At 54.3% G+C, this 14,434-nt stretch overlaps 2 protein-coding genes across 4 annotated transcripts in view; one reads left to right on the top strand and one right to left on the bottom strand.

The window, feature by feature from the left end:
- The window catches only part of LOC122383012 (polypeptide N-acetylgalactosaminyltransferase 1-like), a 20,575-nt gene extending 18,408 nt beyond the window's left edge, over positions 1 to 2,167 (top strand). For all 3 annotated transcript variants that reach the window (XM_043369056.1, XM_043369055.1, XM_043369054.1), the window contains exon 13: positions 91 to 2,167. In XM_043369056.1, coding sequence (XP_043224991.1) covers positions 91 to 228 — 138 coding nt within the window. In that variant the 3' untranslated portion in view covers positions 229 to 2,167. The remainder of the gene's footprint in view (positions 1 to 90) is intronic.
- Positions 2,156 to 14,434, bottom strand: LOC122383011 (MOG interacting and ectopic P-granules protein 1-like). The gene is made up of 8 exons (XM_043369053.1): positions 14,289 to 14,434; positions 13,651 to 13,755; positions 6,067 to 8,025; positions 5,562 to 5,674; positions 4,988 to 5,128; positions 4,440 to 4,670; positions 3,931 to 4,158; positions 2,156 to 3,682 (listed from the first exon to the last, which is right to left on the bottom strand). Exons 2-8 carry the CDS (start codon positions 13,703 to 13,705, stop codon positions 2,648 to 2,650), a joined length of 3,762 nt encoding a protein of 1,253 aa, XP_043224988.1. The 5' UTR covers positions 13,706 to 13,755; positions 14,289 to 14,434; the 3' UTR covers positions 2,156 to 2,647.

Raw genomic sequence — 14,434 nt, 5'->3', positions numbered from 1 at the left:
TTTCGCCCGTCATTTCGCTGTAAATGCTCTATTCATTGTGTCTATGTAAGCTCCCTCAGTGACCTGACCCTGCGCCCCTCTCCTCCCCAGCGCGGCTACCTGCGACACGAGAGCACCGGTCTGTGTCTGGACCGAGAGGGCCTCAACTCGGGGGACGACGTGATGGCCACCACGTGCACCGGCCGGCTGGGACAGGTGTGGTACTTTGACACCGGCCGGACCGTGTGATAGGGACGACTCTAGACACCGACACACCGCCGCCGCCGCTGCAGCCGCCTCTGCTGCTTCTGGAGGTTCCTCCGTTACCAGCACTCAATGAGAAGACTCTATGGATTATCTGGGAAGATTGGCAGCCAGTTACCGGAGGTGTGCAGTGGAGTGGTGTGGTGAGTGGCGGGTGGGACTGCTCGCAGCACGCGGCCCGGTGATAAGCGGTGAACGGTGTGTGATGAAGTGACTGCGTGGTGAGGACTAGGAGCGGTGCTGTGTGGAGAGGTGGACCGCCCGGTTGGGAGGTTGCACCGAGCAATGGAGGTCGGTGAAGAGCGTGCATCGAGGCAGAACGGGGTCCTACAGGCGGCCCTACAGTGCCTGTGCCTATGGCGGGCGGGAGCGGCTGTCCGCCAACCCGTCCGTCTGTGGTGTGGGATCTGTTCACCTGGGAGCAGACTGCTCAGACCGGTCTGGGCCTACCCGCTGGACTGGACTGTCTGGTGTCAATCTAGACAGACTGAACGGACTGGCCAGGCCGGACTGGAAACTGGCCCAGGCTGGATTGCTCTGGAAGGTATGGTAATCAACTCAACCTCGTCAGTGCCTCTATCGGTGACGACCGGGGCGCCCAGCTCATCTCGACGACAATAACTCAGTATACCCAGCTTCATCTTCAGTACTGGACAACCCCCAGACCCTCCTGCCTTGTGATGTCCTCTGAAGCCAGCTCCTCGGCAAGTAGGTGGGACAGGTGCTACCTGGGCCATACCCCGGCTGGAGCCAGGGTCCGGTCGCCGCCGCCAGTGCCTCTCAGAGAACCGCGCTGACCAGTCTGCTGAGTGAGGAGTGTGGGAGTGTGACTGGAGTGCTCCGAGTTTACAATGAGTTAGATGAGCGAGTTCTCGACGTAAGTGCTCTGAGTTTCCTGAGTCCGTGTGTGTGTGTGTGTGGAGAGAGTTGACGAGAAGTTGTGACGTGGCAGGACCTGAGTATGCAGAACATCGCGATGCGCGAGAGTTCTTATTGGTGGAAGGAGGAACTTAGATCGAAGCCAGCGTGGCTTTAGGTCTGTGATTGATACAATTGGCTATTATATCAGCTGATAATGGTGGCTATCAGCCGCCGGACTTGTATCTAATATCTCTGGGCTGAGAGTAGTCGGCCCAAGCAATAAGGGGATGAATAAGACAGGATATAATTGTTATCAGTGATCGTGCACGCATTCGAGGAAACACGAGCGCCGTAGAATCATCTGATGAGCTTGTGTGGAGTCCCGAGTGACCCATTAGGCCCATAGTGACCCTAATTGACCCTTAAATGACGCGAATCCTGCCGGGGCTGAACCTGATGTGGTCTCGATATCTCTGTTGCATATTATCCGTGTGGAACGCTTTCCGCATTCCCGATCACATACTATGTAAGACAAGCGCCGGATGAAGTTGGTCCAGGAAATACCGATTGGATGTTCGTGGAATTACAATGAACTCCTGGAACCAGTTTGCATGCTACTATTGGCTGGGCCCGCACTGAATTGATTTCGCTTGTCCCGCGTGGTTTCGCGATGTTTTGGGGAGGACTCGAATGACGCTACCGATAGCGTGTGGCGTGTTGTTGCCTGTATGTCCCCCTGGGCCCCTGGCAGCTGCGTGGCGGTCTGCTGTGTTATTTATGGCCTCGAGACGGGCCGAGGGACTGAGATCGAGCAGCCGGACTGCAGTGAACTCACGAATGGGGCGTCTGTGAGCGACTCTGCGCGTTTGCGGGACCGGCCGCGCCCGGCAGTGATATAGGGTCACTAGGGCGGTGTTTCATTCCTAGCACGTGTCACATATCGACTGAGAGCCGTCCAGAGGCAGTTACCGCCGGCAGGGCGGACCGCCGCGTCCGGCACCTACTCACCGTGGCCGTATTTTTCTATGGAGAGAGAGACAGAATACATCAGTTTGTAGGAGAATACAGTGTATATTGATAATTTGAGTCATCGAGCGAGTCGCGTGTTCCATGAGCGAGACGTGGAGCAAAAAGCTGGCACAGATGTACGGCGAACAGAAGACCGCGTAGAGCGAGGACAACCCCGGCTATGTACAGAACAATACACGGTGCTGCGGGGCGCGCGACCAACAAAACACGTCACACGGGAATGCTATATCCAGAATCCAGAGCCCGCCATCGCAGGGCCCGTCGGCCCCGACAACGCCTCCAGAAGCACACATACAGAGGCGACGCTATTTCCAAACACACGCACACAGAGAACAAAAACGCACACGCACATTCACTCACACTTCGAGCATCCAGACGCAGTGCGGCTGGCAGGCAGTCTCCACACACGTCCTGTACAACGCCGAACCGGACACCAATTGATCAACCTAGCACTGTCGGCGGGAACGGTCGGCCGGGCGCGTCTCCCGACCTCTGAGTGTCCGGCGGTCCGGCCTCACTCGTCGTCAGAGCCGTCCGCCTCGTCACTCTCCCCCTCCCCATCCTCCTCCATTTTCTCATCAGCCTCCTCCGCCTTCTCCGCCGACTGATCTCCCTCTCCCTTCTCCTCACCCTCCTTGTTGTCCCCCTCCTTCTCCTCCTCATCCTCGGACTGGAGCTCGACCGTGTTGTCGGCGGTGGCCGGCTCGCTGTCGCTCAGCTCCACTACGCTCGGGTTACGCCGCCTCTCGCCGGCGGCCCGCTCGGCTCTCCGTCGCTCCGCCACCGAGCGCGGCGCCAGCCGGGCGCGCCGGCGCCGGCGCGCGCTCGCCGGACCCATGAACGGCTTGGGTTTGCGCACGGTCACCAGCCGGCGGGGCCGCGCCGCCGCGATCGGGGTGATGGTGATCTCCTTGTTCAGTTTGCTGAGCGCGCTGCCGCCGGAGGCGGAGGAGGCGCCGCCGGCCGCGCCCTCCTCTGTGTCGCTCACCTCCACCTCCACCTCGCTGTCCGACTCCTCGGCGGCGGCGGCGGCGCGACGGCGCAGCTGCTCGCGGATCTCCTCCGTGACAAACGCGGCGCACTCGGGGTCGCGCAGCAGCGGCGTGAATTCGACCTCTGGCCGGCCCAGGTGGTGGCGCCGGTAGTGCTCGGTCAGAGGCCGCGGCAGCGCGCGGTGCTCGCAGAGCTCACACTCGCGCTCCACGGGCGCCGGCGCCGGCTCCGGCCGCCGCCGCTTCACCGGCGTCGAGCTGACCTGGGACGCGCCCTTCCCCGCGCCGCCAGAGCCCGGGTGAGGTATGATGGTAATCTCGTCGTTTATCTTGATGGGCTGCCCGGTGGCGGCGGCGGCGGCGGCTGCCTTCTTGCGGTCGGACGATTCCATTATTTTCTTGGCGACGACTGAGTGCGAGCTATAGACGTGGTTTTCAAACTGTTTATACATGCTGAACGTGGCCGTGCAGACGGTGCACTTGTAGGAGAGGTGCGCCGGCTTCAGGGTCACGTGGTGGTCCTTGGAGACGTGGTGCAGCAGCTTCCACTGGTACACCTGACGAGTACAGAAAAAAGACACGTCACGGATAAATCCCCAGTAATGAATACGTGCAAACCCGCATGACTGGGAAGTTTACAGAAAGCAAGTCTAAGGAACCGGAGTGCGTGTCCCTCTATTTCGAGTCTACCTGACCTCCCCGGCCTTCAGATGTCTATCTTATCCTCCGACCCTTCTCCCTGTCCCTCCCTCCCCCATACGTCCCCTCCCCACATCCCTATCCTCTACCCTACAACCTCCCGTACCTTTCCACAGATGGGGCACCGGCCGCTGTCATGTCCCTTGTTGGCCGCCTCCTGCATGCTGCTGGTGACCAGCCCGTGCGAGCCGAGCAGGTGCCGCTCCAGGCCCTGGTCCGTGAAGAAGCGCAGCTGACACTTTTGGCAGTTGAGCGGCGGCCGGTTGTAGATCATCTTCGGGTGGATCTTCACCTTGTGGATCCACTGCATGTGGTTACGCAGCTGCTCCAGGTCCTGAGGACGGGATAGGGGGTCAGTCACGGACAAAATATCACACACATTTAAATCGTGCATTATTTCACTTCGATTTGTATACTTTACGTAGCTAGCTTTGAAAACGAGCGTGCGCACAATATGACAAAGGGAATATGCGCAAATATCTAATCCACCAATGAACAAACGAACATTACATTGCTTTTTCAGTTCCAGAAAACCGACAACGCATAGCAACAGACCTGCGATTACCCCATCAGGAAGCCCGTGACTGCTTCTACATCAATTTTTCAGTTCCGTACCTTGATGTAGCCGTCGCAGATCTCGCAGATGACGAAGGCGCCCTTGCTGAGCGCGGCCGGGTCGGGCCGCGCGCCGCCCACGGTGCCCTTTGTGATGGAGAGCTGGGAGCCGGGCGCGGCGGGCGACGTGCGCAGGATGGACGGCACGCTGGGCGGCAGGCTGGGCCGCGGCACCGGCGTGATGCTGATACTCGGCGTGGAGGAGAGCTTCAGCGCCGCCGCCGCCACCGTCTGAGAGGGAAGAGGGTTAGGCTCAGCATAGATGGCGGGTAAGCGTAGGTTGGTGCCGGTTAGAGGTTGAACCATACCGGTTATTCAAACCCCTATAGCGACAGAACAAAGAGAAGGTTATGTCCTTCATTGGTGCTCCTTTTCCGTCTATATTACGCCATGCAGTTTTCCGTTGTAAGTCACGTAGTAAAGGTGATGGATATAAATCATGATCAGCTTACGATTCAAGCAAATGAATGGAGGCCGCCACAGCTCGTATAGATGTCGCCCCGGTTCCCCCGTCGCCACCGTTCTCCCTCCCACAGCCAGTGACCCACCTTGGCCGACGACGTGGCCTGGATGCTGAGCCCGGACGGCGCCGGCGGACCTGATGACGGGATGATCTGCACCCCCGAGCCGCCGCCGCTGCTGGCAGCGCGCGTCGCCGGGTTCACCGGTACCAGCTGGTTGTTCACCAGCTGAAACGGAGGACCACAACGCTGGGTTAGGTAACCACACAACGGCGGAATATCGGAGAACGAGCGACGGTGAATAACACTGTCCTTTTACAAAGCAATACTGCACCGAACCATGGATGGTGTTCCTAAAAAAAAACTTCGCTGACTGGTATCGTTATCGACTGCCTGACTTAATCGGAGACGTTCACATCGGCGGCTGAGCCGGGAAAAATAAGGCAGCTGTCGAGACGGTCCTTCGTTCTTATCATTCGATTCAGTCGCGGAGACCCACATCCCAAACCAACACCGCTACATGCACACCCCCAAGTCTAACAAAACCACTAGGCATACCCACTTATCACATAAAACCTGGTCATTATCAAATACACGTGAGCTACCCCGCCACACAGGGCTCAGCCCGAGTGCCCTCTACGTCCGGCGCGGTGTGCCGTACCTGATAGATCTGGTTGCCGATCTGGTAGTGGGGAGGCATCAGCATCTGGCTGCCAGAGGCCGGTGGCCGGATCATGGACGAGTTCATGCCCGGATTCACGCTCGTGACGAAGCCTGAAAGAAGAGAGACGTTATAGAGAGACGGCACGGTGCAGGCACGGAGGGAGCCATGGGGAGGCACGGGGGGTCAAGTACCAAACAGCAGCAGTGCAATGACTCTGACGACTCACAGTGGAACTATGAGCTGGATACGACGGCTAAAATGAACACCTTCATTCTTCAAATATTTCAAAAGATAAAACATGTTATTAAGAGCCCATTGAAGTTCGCTCCCGGACTTTCCAGTGCACCACCTGACTACACAAACCAGATGTGTAAAGGAAATTGTTAGGCGTACAGACAACGTTCGGGCTCCCACACCAAGTGACAACTAAGTGAACACAGAGGAGGACCTGAAGAGATCTCCGGACAGGCCATCAGAGTTCGGGCCGCTGATGGGAACTCACCGGCCTGCCGGTTGTACTGGTGCCGCTGCTGCAGTGACAGCGGCACGCCGTCCTTGTACGAGCCCACCGGACGGCCGCGCCGAGCGCTGGCCGCTATCGCCGCGGCCGCCGCCAGCTGCTGCTGCTGCTGTTGTTGCTGCTGCTGCTGCTGCTGCTGCATAGCCAGTTTGGTGCTCTGCTGAATACCCCGCACCGGCTCGAACTGTTTGCCGAGCACGTTGGGTCGCCCGCGGTGGATTTTGGGCACCTTGGCCGGCGGCACCCAGTCGTCCAGAGACTGGTTCTTCTCGATGCGGAACTTCTTCTGGCACGAGTTGAGATGGCGCGTCATGCGCGTCTTTCCCGAGTCCTCGTACGGGCAGAGCGGGCACTGGAAGGAGGCCGGCGCGCGCTCCAGCCGGCCCTGCACGCTGTGCTCGTCCATCATATGTGAGAGCACCACCTGCGGCGAGCGCGTCTCGTAGTCGCAGAAGTTGCACTGGTAGATGCTGCCCACCATGTGCGGCATCTCCAGGTGGCGCTCCATCACCAGCACCGACTCCGTCTCGAACGCGCAGTAGCGACACTGCGTCATCTTCAGCCGGAACGGCGCGTTCCGGCGCCGAGACGCCGCCAGGTTGGCCGTCAGAGACTTGATGGCGAACCGGGTGGCCTCGCTGCCGCCGCCCTTCTCGCGCGACGCCTTGCGCTTCTGCTGCTTCAGCAGGTCCTCCTTGATGAACTCCTCGACGATGCCGCGGCCCTGGTCGAGCAGCAGCTGGCCCACGGGGCCCTGGTAGTAGTAGGCCCACTTGCCCAGGTGGCTGAAGTCCTCCTCCCGGCGCAGCGGGTCCGGCTTGTTCTCCTTGTTCGGATCCTGCTCCTTGTCGCCGCCGCCCTCCTCGTCCTTCTTGGAGTGGTCGTCGCTGCCCGCCTCGCTCTCCGGCTTGCTGGCGTTGCCGTTCACCTTGCCATCCCCGCCGTCCTTTTTGTCCTTCTCCGCCGCCGCTGCGTCCGCCTCCTTGGTGACCCGGGTCATGAACTGTTTGACCGTCTCCTCGGGCGGACTCTCCATGACGTACGGTACTATGAAGCTGGGCGCCTCCAGCACAAACTCTGTGTCGTCGTGCGAGCGCCGGTAGTAGTCCTGCAGCTGCGAGAGGTGGTCGGCGGACATGCCGGACGTGTTGATGCCGTACTGCGCCAGCGCCTGCAGCACGGCCGGGTTGATGGTCACCGCGCCCGGGATGTGCTGCTGCGGCTGCTGGATGTGGTAGGTGGGCTGCTGGTGCGGCGGCGGCGGCGCGCGAGTCAGCTGCGGCGGCCGCGGCGCGGCGGAGGCGGCGGCGGCGGCCGCCACCGCCGACCGGCCGCCGTCCGTGTCGATCACCACGAGACGGGGCGAGTCGCGCGCCGCCGCGTCCCGGCCGTCGGCCGCCGGCGCGTCCGGCTCGATCTCCTCGATGTCTGAGTCGCTCGACTCTGGCTCGGTGCAGGCCGCAGAGCTGGGGCCGTCCGCCTCGCTCGGCGCCGCCGACGCCTTGTCCGCGGCCGGCTTCGAGTCCTCGGACATCTCACCGTTCGCCGAGTCTTTGGTATCGCCATCGGCGGCGTCCGCCGCACTCGCCGATTTGGAATCGTCACCCTTCTCCGCATCACCAGTGTCTTTCGAGTCACCATCTCCCTCCTTATCACCGGCACCACCCACATCACCACTCTCTGCACCGTCCGCACCATCGGCCTTCTTTTCACCATCAGCCGCGGCCGACTCCGCCACACCGTCCTCTGTTTTATCGGCGCTGACATCAGCGTTCTGATCCCCCTCAGCGTGAGCCGAGTCCACCTCGTCCTCGGCGTGGCCAGAGACGTCCCCGTTCTCCTCAGTCTCCATGGCCTCGGCGGGCGGCGGGTCGGACTTCTTCACCGGGACGGCGTCCTCAGTCTCCATTGGCTCCGGCGCGCCGCCGTCTTTGGTCACATCTGAAACACGGGAAAACGGGGGTTAGACGGTGCACTGGAGAACGGGGCTCGTCAGTGACAGAGGTGACTCAGTGAATACACAGAAACATAACCCGGCACGGCTCCGGATCTTCACACTAAAACTTTAGGGCATATATGCCGGTGATACACCGAATGATACTAATCATCAGCATAGGTTTATTGAAATGAGGTTCATGTGCTAAGCCAGTTTGGCGCTCACAACCAGTTATTTGATGCGCCGCAGCTAAAACAATAACTTGGGACAGTCCGATGTATCGAGGATTCGGTAGCCGCTTTCTATTGCGTCCCACACCACCAGACAGTCTGTGTTTCGGTGACACTGATCCAACCCGGTGGCAAGGATATTATCGTGCCTAATAAAGAATGGCTGTATGATTTCACAGCGAAACCAGCAGTGGCACTGGCGCGCGACAGTGAAGCAGACACATAGCAGACTTTCCATTCTCGTACTGCAGTGATTTCACTAGACCACAATCAACGGGTATGTTGTCTGATAAAGATATCGTTATCGATCCGCGTGTCACTATCACAAAACCAACGAATCGCCTCCCCGAAAATGGCTAAGCAGCTGGACTGACCAAGCAGAAACGCTAAAAAATGCGCCACTCTTCAGTAACTCATGCATTCAGCATGGCATCAGCGATGCGATACCCTCAAACTGGCATGCAGCATTTAGAACAGTGATTAAAGCGCTGCATCCATACGGGGCGGGCAGCCAAACGGCAAAGTAGACTACCCCAACCGGGAAAACGACCCGAATCTTCAGAGGTTATCGCTGAGCCAGTGTATCGGCTAACCAACCGATTTCCTACACACTTTCTCGTAGGTCGATACATTGCTCCGTGTTCACGCAGCCCCGTTCATTTTTCCCGTTATTTGTCCCAATGTGCACTTCGCTGGTGTTCTATCATTGCGCTCTCATCTCCGTTCATTCGGCGAGTCACTTCGTTCCCATTTTTCGTTCATCTCGTGTTCGTCACGTCACGTGACTCGGCAGTTGGGCGGTGAGCGTCACGGCCGGCCTACAGCTGGGACGGCAGCGGCGTGACGCACCGCGTGACGGGCGGCGGGAAAACAGCGCTCGGCACACTCACGAACACACCAATCTGACACTGTAACGCATAGTCTGGCAGTACATACAATGCATAGAGGCTGATCGTTCAGAATACACAAAATTATTCACCGTATATCCGAAATCGGTCAATGGGGAGCATGCCTTTGACGTTAGGCACTGTGGCTCTTCCTGTCTTGGTCGGATGTTCATCGGCCCCGCAGATATTTAGATACAAACACCGCAGCGGTGGCATACTATACATGTTCTTCCTGCACGGTTTCGAGACCGAAGTTGTAATACTCGTATTCCTCATCAAACATCCGGTCGAGTTTCCAGAGAACTGTCAGACTTAACAATTAAAATAAAACAACCTTTCGCGGATGGTGCTTGCTTCCGGGATAATACAAGTAGGACTGTTTCAACTTATTAGTGCATTACCGGTCCATTTTAATGAAGAGCAATATGTAATCCGAATTTATCGATACCTACTTGCAGTGAATTACTGCACCTCCCGATCATAGGAAGTATACTATCCCAGCTACATCAATCCCATTTTAAGTAGCGGCTTTGCTCGGTGATGAATGGACAGCACGCACACCATTTCTATTCACACAGGTACCGGTAGAAGCAAGGTACGAGCTCGCACTAATACTGTATCGACAAATGAGAGTGAAATACAAACGATATACTACTTGACTTCTTACATTTATCATCGGGTCGACGGGTACCGAACAAAAATCAGGCCGCAATGGGACTGACTGGTGTTTCTGCCATCGAGGGAAAGCTATCCACGCTGGAATGGACCGAAGAGCGCCAGTTTACGCTATCAATGGCGGCGGAACACCTTCAATTAAGGGGACACTGCCGACTTTTGGTCCCATTCTTTCCATGCAACGCCCATAGGGCTAATGTTAAAGTGTCAAAATCAAAGGGGGACACGGTGCCCCCCTCGTTCCGTTCCGCCGCCTATGTAGGCGATGAAGTTGCGAGGCATTGTTCATCGTACAATGCTTTCGGGCCGCCTTGCCATCTGCGTTTCTTACACGTAGTAGGTACCGTAACCGGAATCGGACTGGGTTTAGACCATTTTTCAAAGCTGTGATGAGAGTATCGCCAGCTGTCACTGTATCGCTAAGGTGTTACATAAGGACACCGAGCCAGAGAAAACAGGAAACAGGTTTGTGCGAAAACCGTGATGCTCAGCTTTTCGGCAGAGGAGCCATCTAAAACTTCCACGTTGTGGTATGCGGGTAGGCTCAGTTAAAGGAAAAGGGCCACCTTCGTGAAATATGAAGATATCGTTGTTTTTCATTTTGACATCATTATTTTTCATTTACTTTTTGAAACTGGTGCCAGAAGTGCACAATTCGCGAAAAAGTATTTAAAACTATTTAACATATTGGTACTATGTTGATACTCTCTACGGCACCTACTGTATGATGGCATAGCGATGACGTCACACTCAAGCCAATCAGCGTTCAGAAGACAGACTCGTCGGATTGTGTCAGATAAGCTGATTGGTTAAAGCTGAGCTGGTTGGAGCTGATTGGTAAAAAACCAAAGCCTCGCCGCGGGTGGCTGTATTGTCGGATAAGAACGCATTCCTGGGATAAGGACGCATTCCTGGCGTATTTTCTTTTAAAATTGCCGATAACTACGAATGGAGGCCGAAATCGGCCGTAAGGAGGAAAACAGACAGGTTTTCGGACACGGGCTACAAGATGGCTATCTCAGTTTCAATCCCCATGTTAAAGGTGGCCCTTTTCCTTTAACTATTGATATCAGCAGTCCAATAGGTGTCGAACAACGACAAAAGCGGATTTTTTTCTTTCTAAAATCCCTACCGCTAGCTTTCATGGTTACGAATGTTTGTTGACAAGTAGTTCTATCACTACGGGATGAAAATGGAGCCTATCTTTCGAGCTACCTTTCATAGCCATGCGTAAATCGAACAAAAAGTTTTGACGCTACTTTCTAAGCTAGTCGAAACTAGCCGCAAAAGTAGGCGCTCTAGCCTCTAACACATAACCATAAGCACGAGCATAGCACGTGGCATAACACCACCCCATCCCCCATAACAGCCACATTACTTATGCATTGTCCAATTTGTCAATAAGGAGCCCGTTCCAAAAATAGCATCACCCCTCCGATTTCCACACGGTACAAAAAGTCGGCCGCCGAACACCGTTGCCAGGGCAACGCACCCGCCGGCACAGTCAGCTGACTAATCCACTACGTCATCAGAGTATGACGTCACTAATGCCGGCAGACACCGCCAGGCGGCGCTGGGGTCCTCATTCACGAGTGAGCTGGGAATATCGATACTCGTTATACGGGCAGGAGGCGCGAGCGTCCGCCGCGCCGCCCCCCCCCCCCTAAACCCCCCTCGGCGACCTAACAAAGAACCCGACGGTCGGTTCTATATCGCAACCAGTTCTCCGCAGGAAGGAAAGGGAGGGTCGGTGCCTCGGGCGAAATCGTCGCGCGGTTACGTCCCAGGGTTGGCTCGGCGTACAGAGGCAGAGTGGAGAGAGTGGAGAGAGGGGAGGAGCGGGGAGGCTCAGGGCCGCCATTTTGTTAACATGGCCGCGGGGTGGAACAGAGCTGGTCGATAGAAAGGGAACCCATCCATGGAACCCCATACGCACATCGGGGACGGTCAAAAATACGTGAAATGGGGAACGATGCAATGCATTTCGTACCATTAAAGACACAAGTCTGTATGACACAGCAGTTATCGCTTCAGACCCCGGCTGTTGACAGCCAACATGGCGGTAGAAATCCCGTACCCAAATAACGGCGTGTTTTGTACCCGCGGACCGGCAATGCCCTGACATCCCACGGTAGCCGCATTCCGTGGGCAGGTCGGGCCGGGGAGAGGGGGTCGCCGGCCGGCGAATCGGGCCCGCCCGCGCCTCATACCAGACCACAGACACCCAACGTAACCGCAGCGAGACGGGTCGGGGCGCCGAGATACTAGATAGAGTGCTCATAGGTGATGGAACAGAACTGGCGACTAAGCTACCGAAACTCCTCTGTTACTCGGTGTTCGCGACTCGAGCGGACGAAGGACGGTGAACGGGTGATACGGGAAGAAGCATAAGACAAGTTTGCTTGGCGACGTCAGTTCCAGAAATTACGTGCTTCTTTTAGCCTGCTCACTTACTAAATGAAACATAATGAGATATATTGCGCTATAAGACATGGGGAGGGGTGGTTCGGTCATACCACACCACGTAGATCGGTTGGAAATCAGGCGTTTCGGTTATCGGGCGAACATTTCTTTTAAACTCCTGGCCATGTATTGGCGAATGTGAACAGTGAATACGGACACAACCACGCTATGCAACATGTGCTCTCGCAAATATTTGACGGTAGAGCCGATAAATTTACGTTCCATGCTGATCGACATATTCAGGATAGATATTCAGGTTCGTTCTTCGAACCATTTCCCAAAAGCAGTGTCTCGAATTTACAGCACAGCTTCTAGACAATGAAAACATCGACAAGTTGTCGCAAATACGCCTTTTTCGCGTCTGTCCTCCTCGGGTGCGTCTATCGAAACGGGATACGCTTCCGGAAATTGCGACTAATTACAGGTGCGTGAAAAGAATGCCACTGATATTCACCGTTCAGAGTTTACTGCAATGAGATTTGAGAAACATATTTTAATTGAAATTATTTTTCCACTATCTTGACAAAATGCTTACAATTATTATTCTAAAGCTATAGATTAAGGCTCTCAAATCACTCAATGAAAAACTTAGCAGTCTTACCAATGGGTTTCAGACAGGACTGCATGAGCTGATGTGAAGGCTATGTGAGGACAGCATGGGGTTAAAAGATGAACTTAACTGTAGGTACTAAGAAGTAAGGTTCATGCTCTCACAATGCTGGGCAGTGTGATTATATTGAAACTGTGGAGATCAAGACCAGTCTAGGGTCAGAAAAAAAAAACTTATAATCCTGCATTGCATGCCCATCTAGATAACCACTATCAGTCTTGCAGGGGTCACCTCAGTACCTTAGCTGTCCTTTATGCACCAGCATTACCAACAAATAGCATTACCTATTTGGTGCTGTCCAAATACATAATGCTCCATGCTCTCAGCACCTTAAATGTAACAGGATGCATTCCCAAAGGTGTTCATGCCTGCACGCTCAACTAAGGTGGGTGCCAATGAATCACATTTAAGCAGATTAATATGACATTGAACCTTGGAGTTTAAGAAGTTGCTTAGTAGCAGTGCTTTGGTTAGCCTGGATTTTTCCTTAATAGGTAAATGGGAACACCACCTTAGATAAAAATACTTTTATGTAAAAACCTACAGGATAGGCTCTCTTTCTGAAAATCAGCAAACCTGAAGATCATAAGAATAATGCAATAGCATGATTAATTTACTTACTTATTCTGCTTTGGTTTGCTCTTGAATACCATTTACAGCTTAATACATATAAAACCATCTGGTTATCACATCAAACCTACGGAAAAGGGAATAATTCATGCAAAATTACCATCCACACACCTTATGAGGATACTTGGCACATACCTTTCTTAACTTGAACTCGATCATCTCCATTTATTTCTGCTTCTGGATCAGCCATTGTCAGCCCTCTGGTAGTCCTTAGGCTTCAATCCTGGTGCAGCTTTAGATCTGCGGAATAAAGAAGTGTCATTAATTCAGTTTTGGCGCCTGTGAAAGACACTACCTTTTAGGTAATTAATGCTATGAAATAGCAACACTTAAAAATTATACAGACATATAAGTTAACAACTAGTCAAACCAGCAGTTCTTGTGTGCTTATGAGTTCCATAGAAGTTAAATAATATTACAGAAAATGAAACACATGTCAGCATTTAGACTTGCCAGGGTCCCAGTCAATTATCAAAACATCCTGTTCCAAGCCATAACAGCAAAACACATTAATATATAGTCATGTTAAAATGAAGCAAAGAGATCCTCAAACAAACTATAATTCAATGCTCCATTTAGTTTTTAACAATAACATAAAGCATGTTTAAGTCCAAGTAAACAATGACAACTCGTGCGCCATGAACGCCTAGATAACAAGCCACTAAGCAATTTTACATGAAATAAACAACAGAAACATAACAAAACTACATGAAATATGAATACAACATGTTCTCTGATGATTTCCGACAGATTTTGGGTGAAATTCAACTTACTTTCGATATTAAACACCCAATTCATCCAACACCAACAACGCCGCAAGACCGCCGGGACAGAGGGGGAGAGAGCACGGAACGCAATGGGAGTCGGAGGGAATATGGCGCCTTCGAAAAATGAGTGACGTCATATAATTTTGATTTCT

Source organism: Amphibalanus amphitrite, unplaced genomic scaffold, assembly GCF_019059575.1.
Source record: "Amphibalanus amphitrite isolate SeventyFive unplaced genomic scaffold, NRLGWU_Aamphi_draft 000153F_arrow, whole genome shotgun sequence".
Taxonomy (NCBI): Eukaryota; Metazoa; Arthropoda; class Thecostraca; order Balanomorpha; family Balanidae; genus Amphibalanus; species Amphibalanus amphitrite.
The sequence above is the reverse complement of the archived record's forward strand: the minus strand, read 5'-3'. Positions and strand labels throughout refer to the sequence as shown.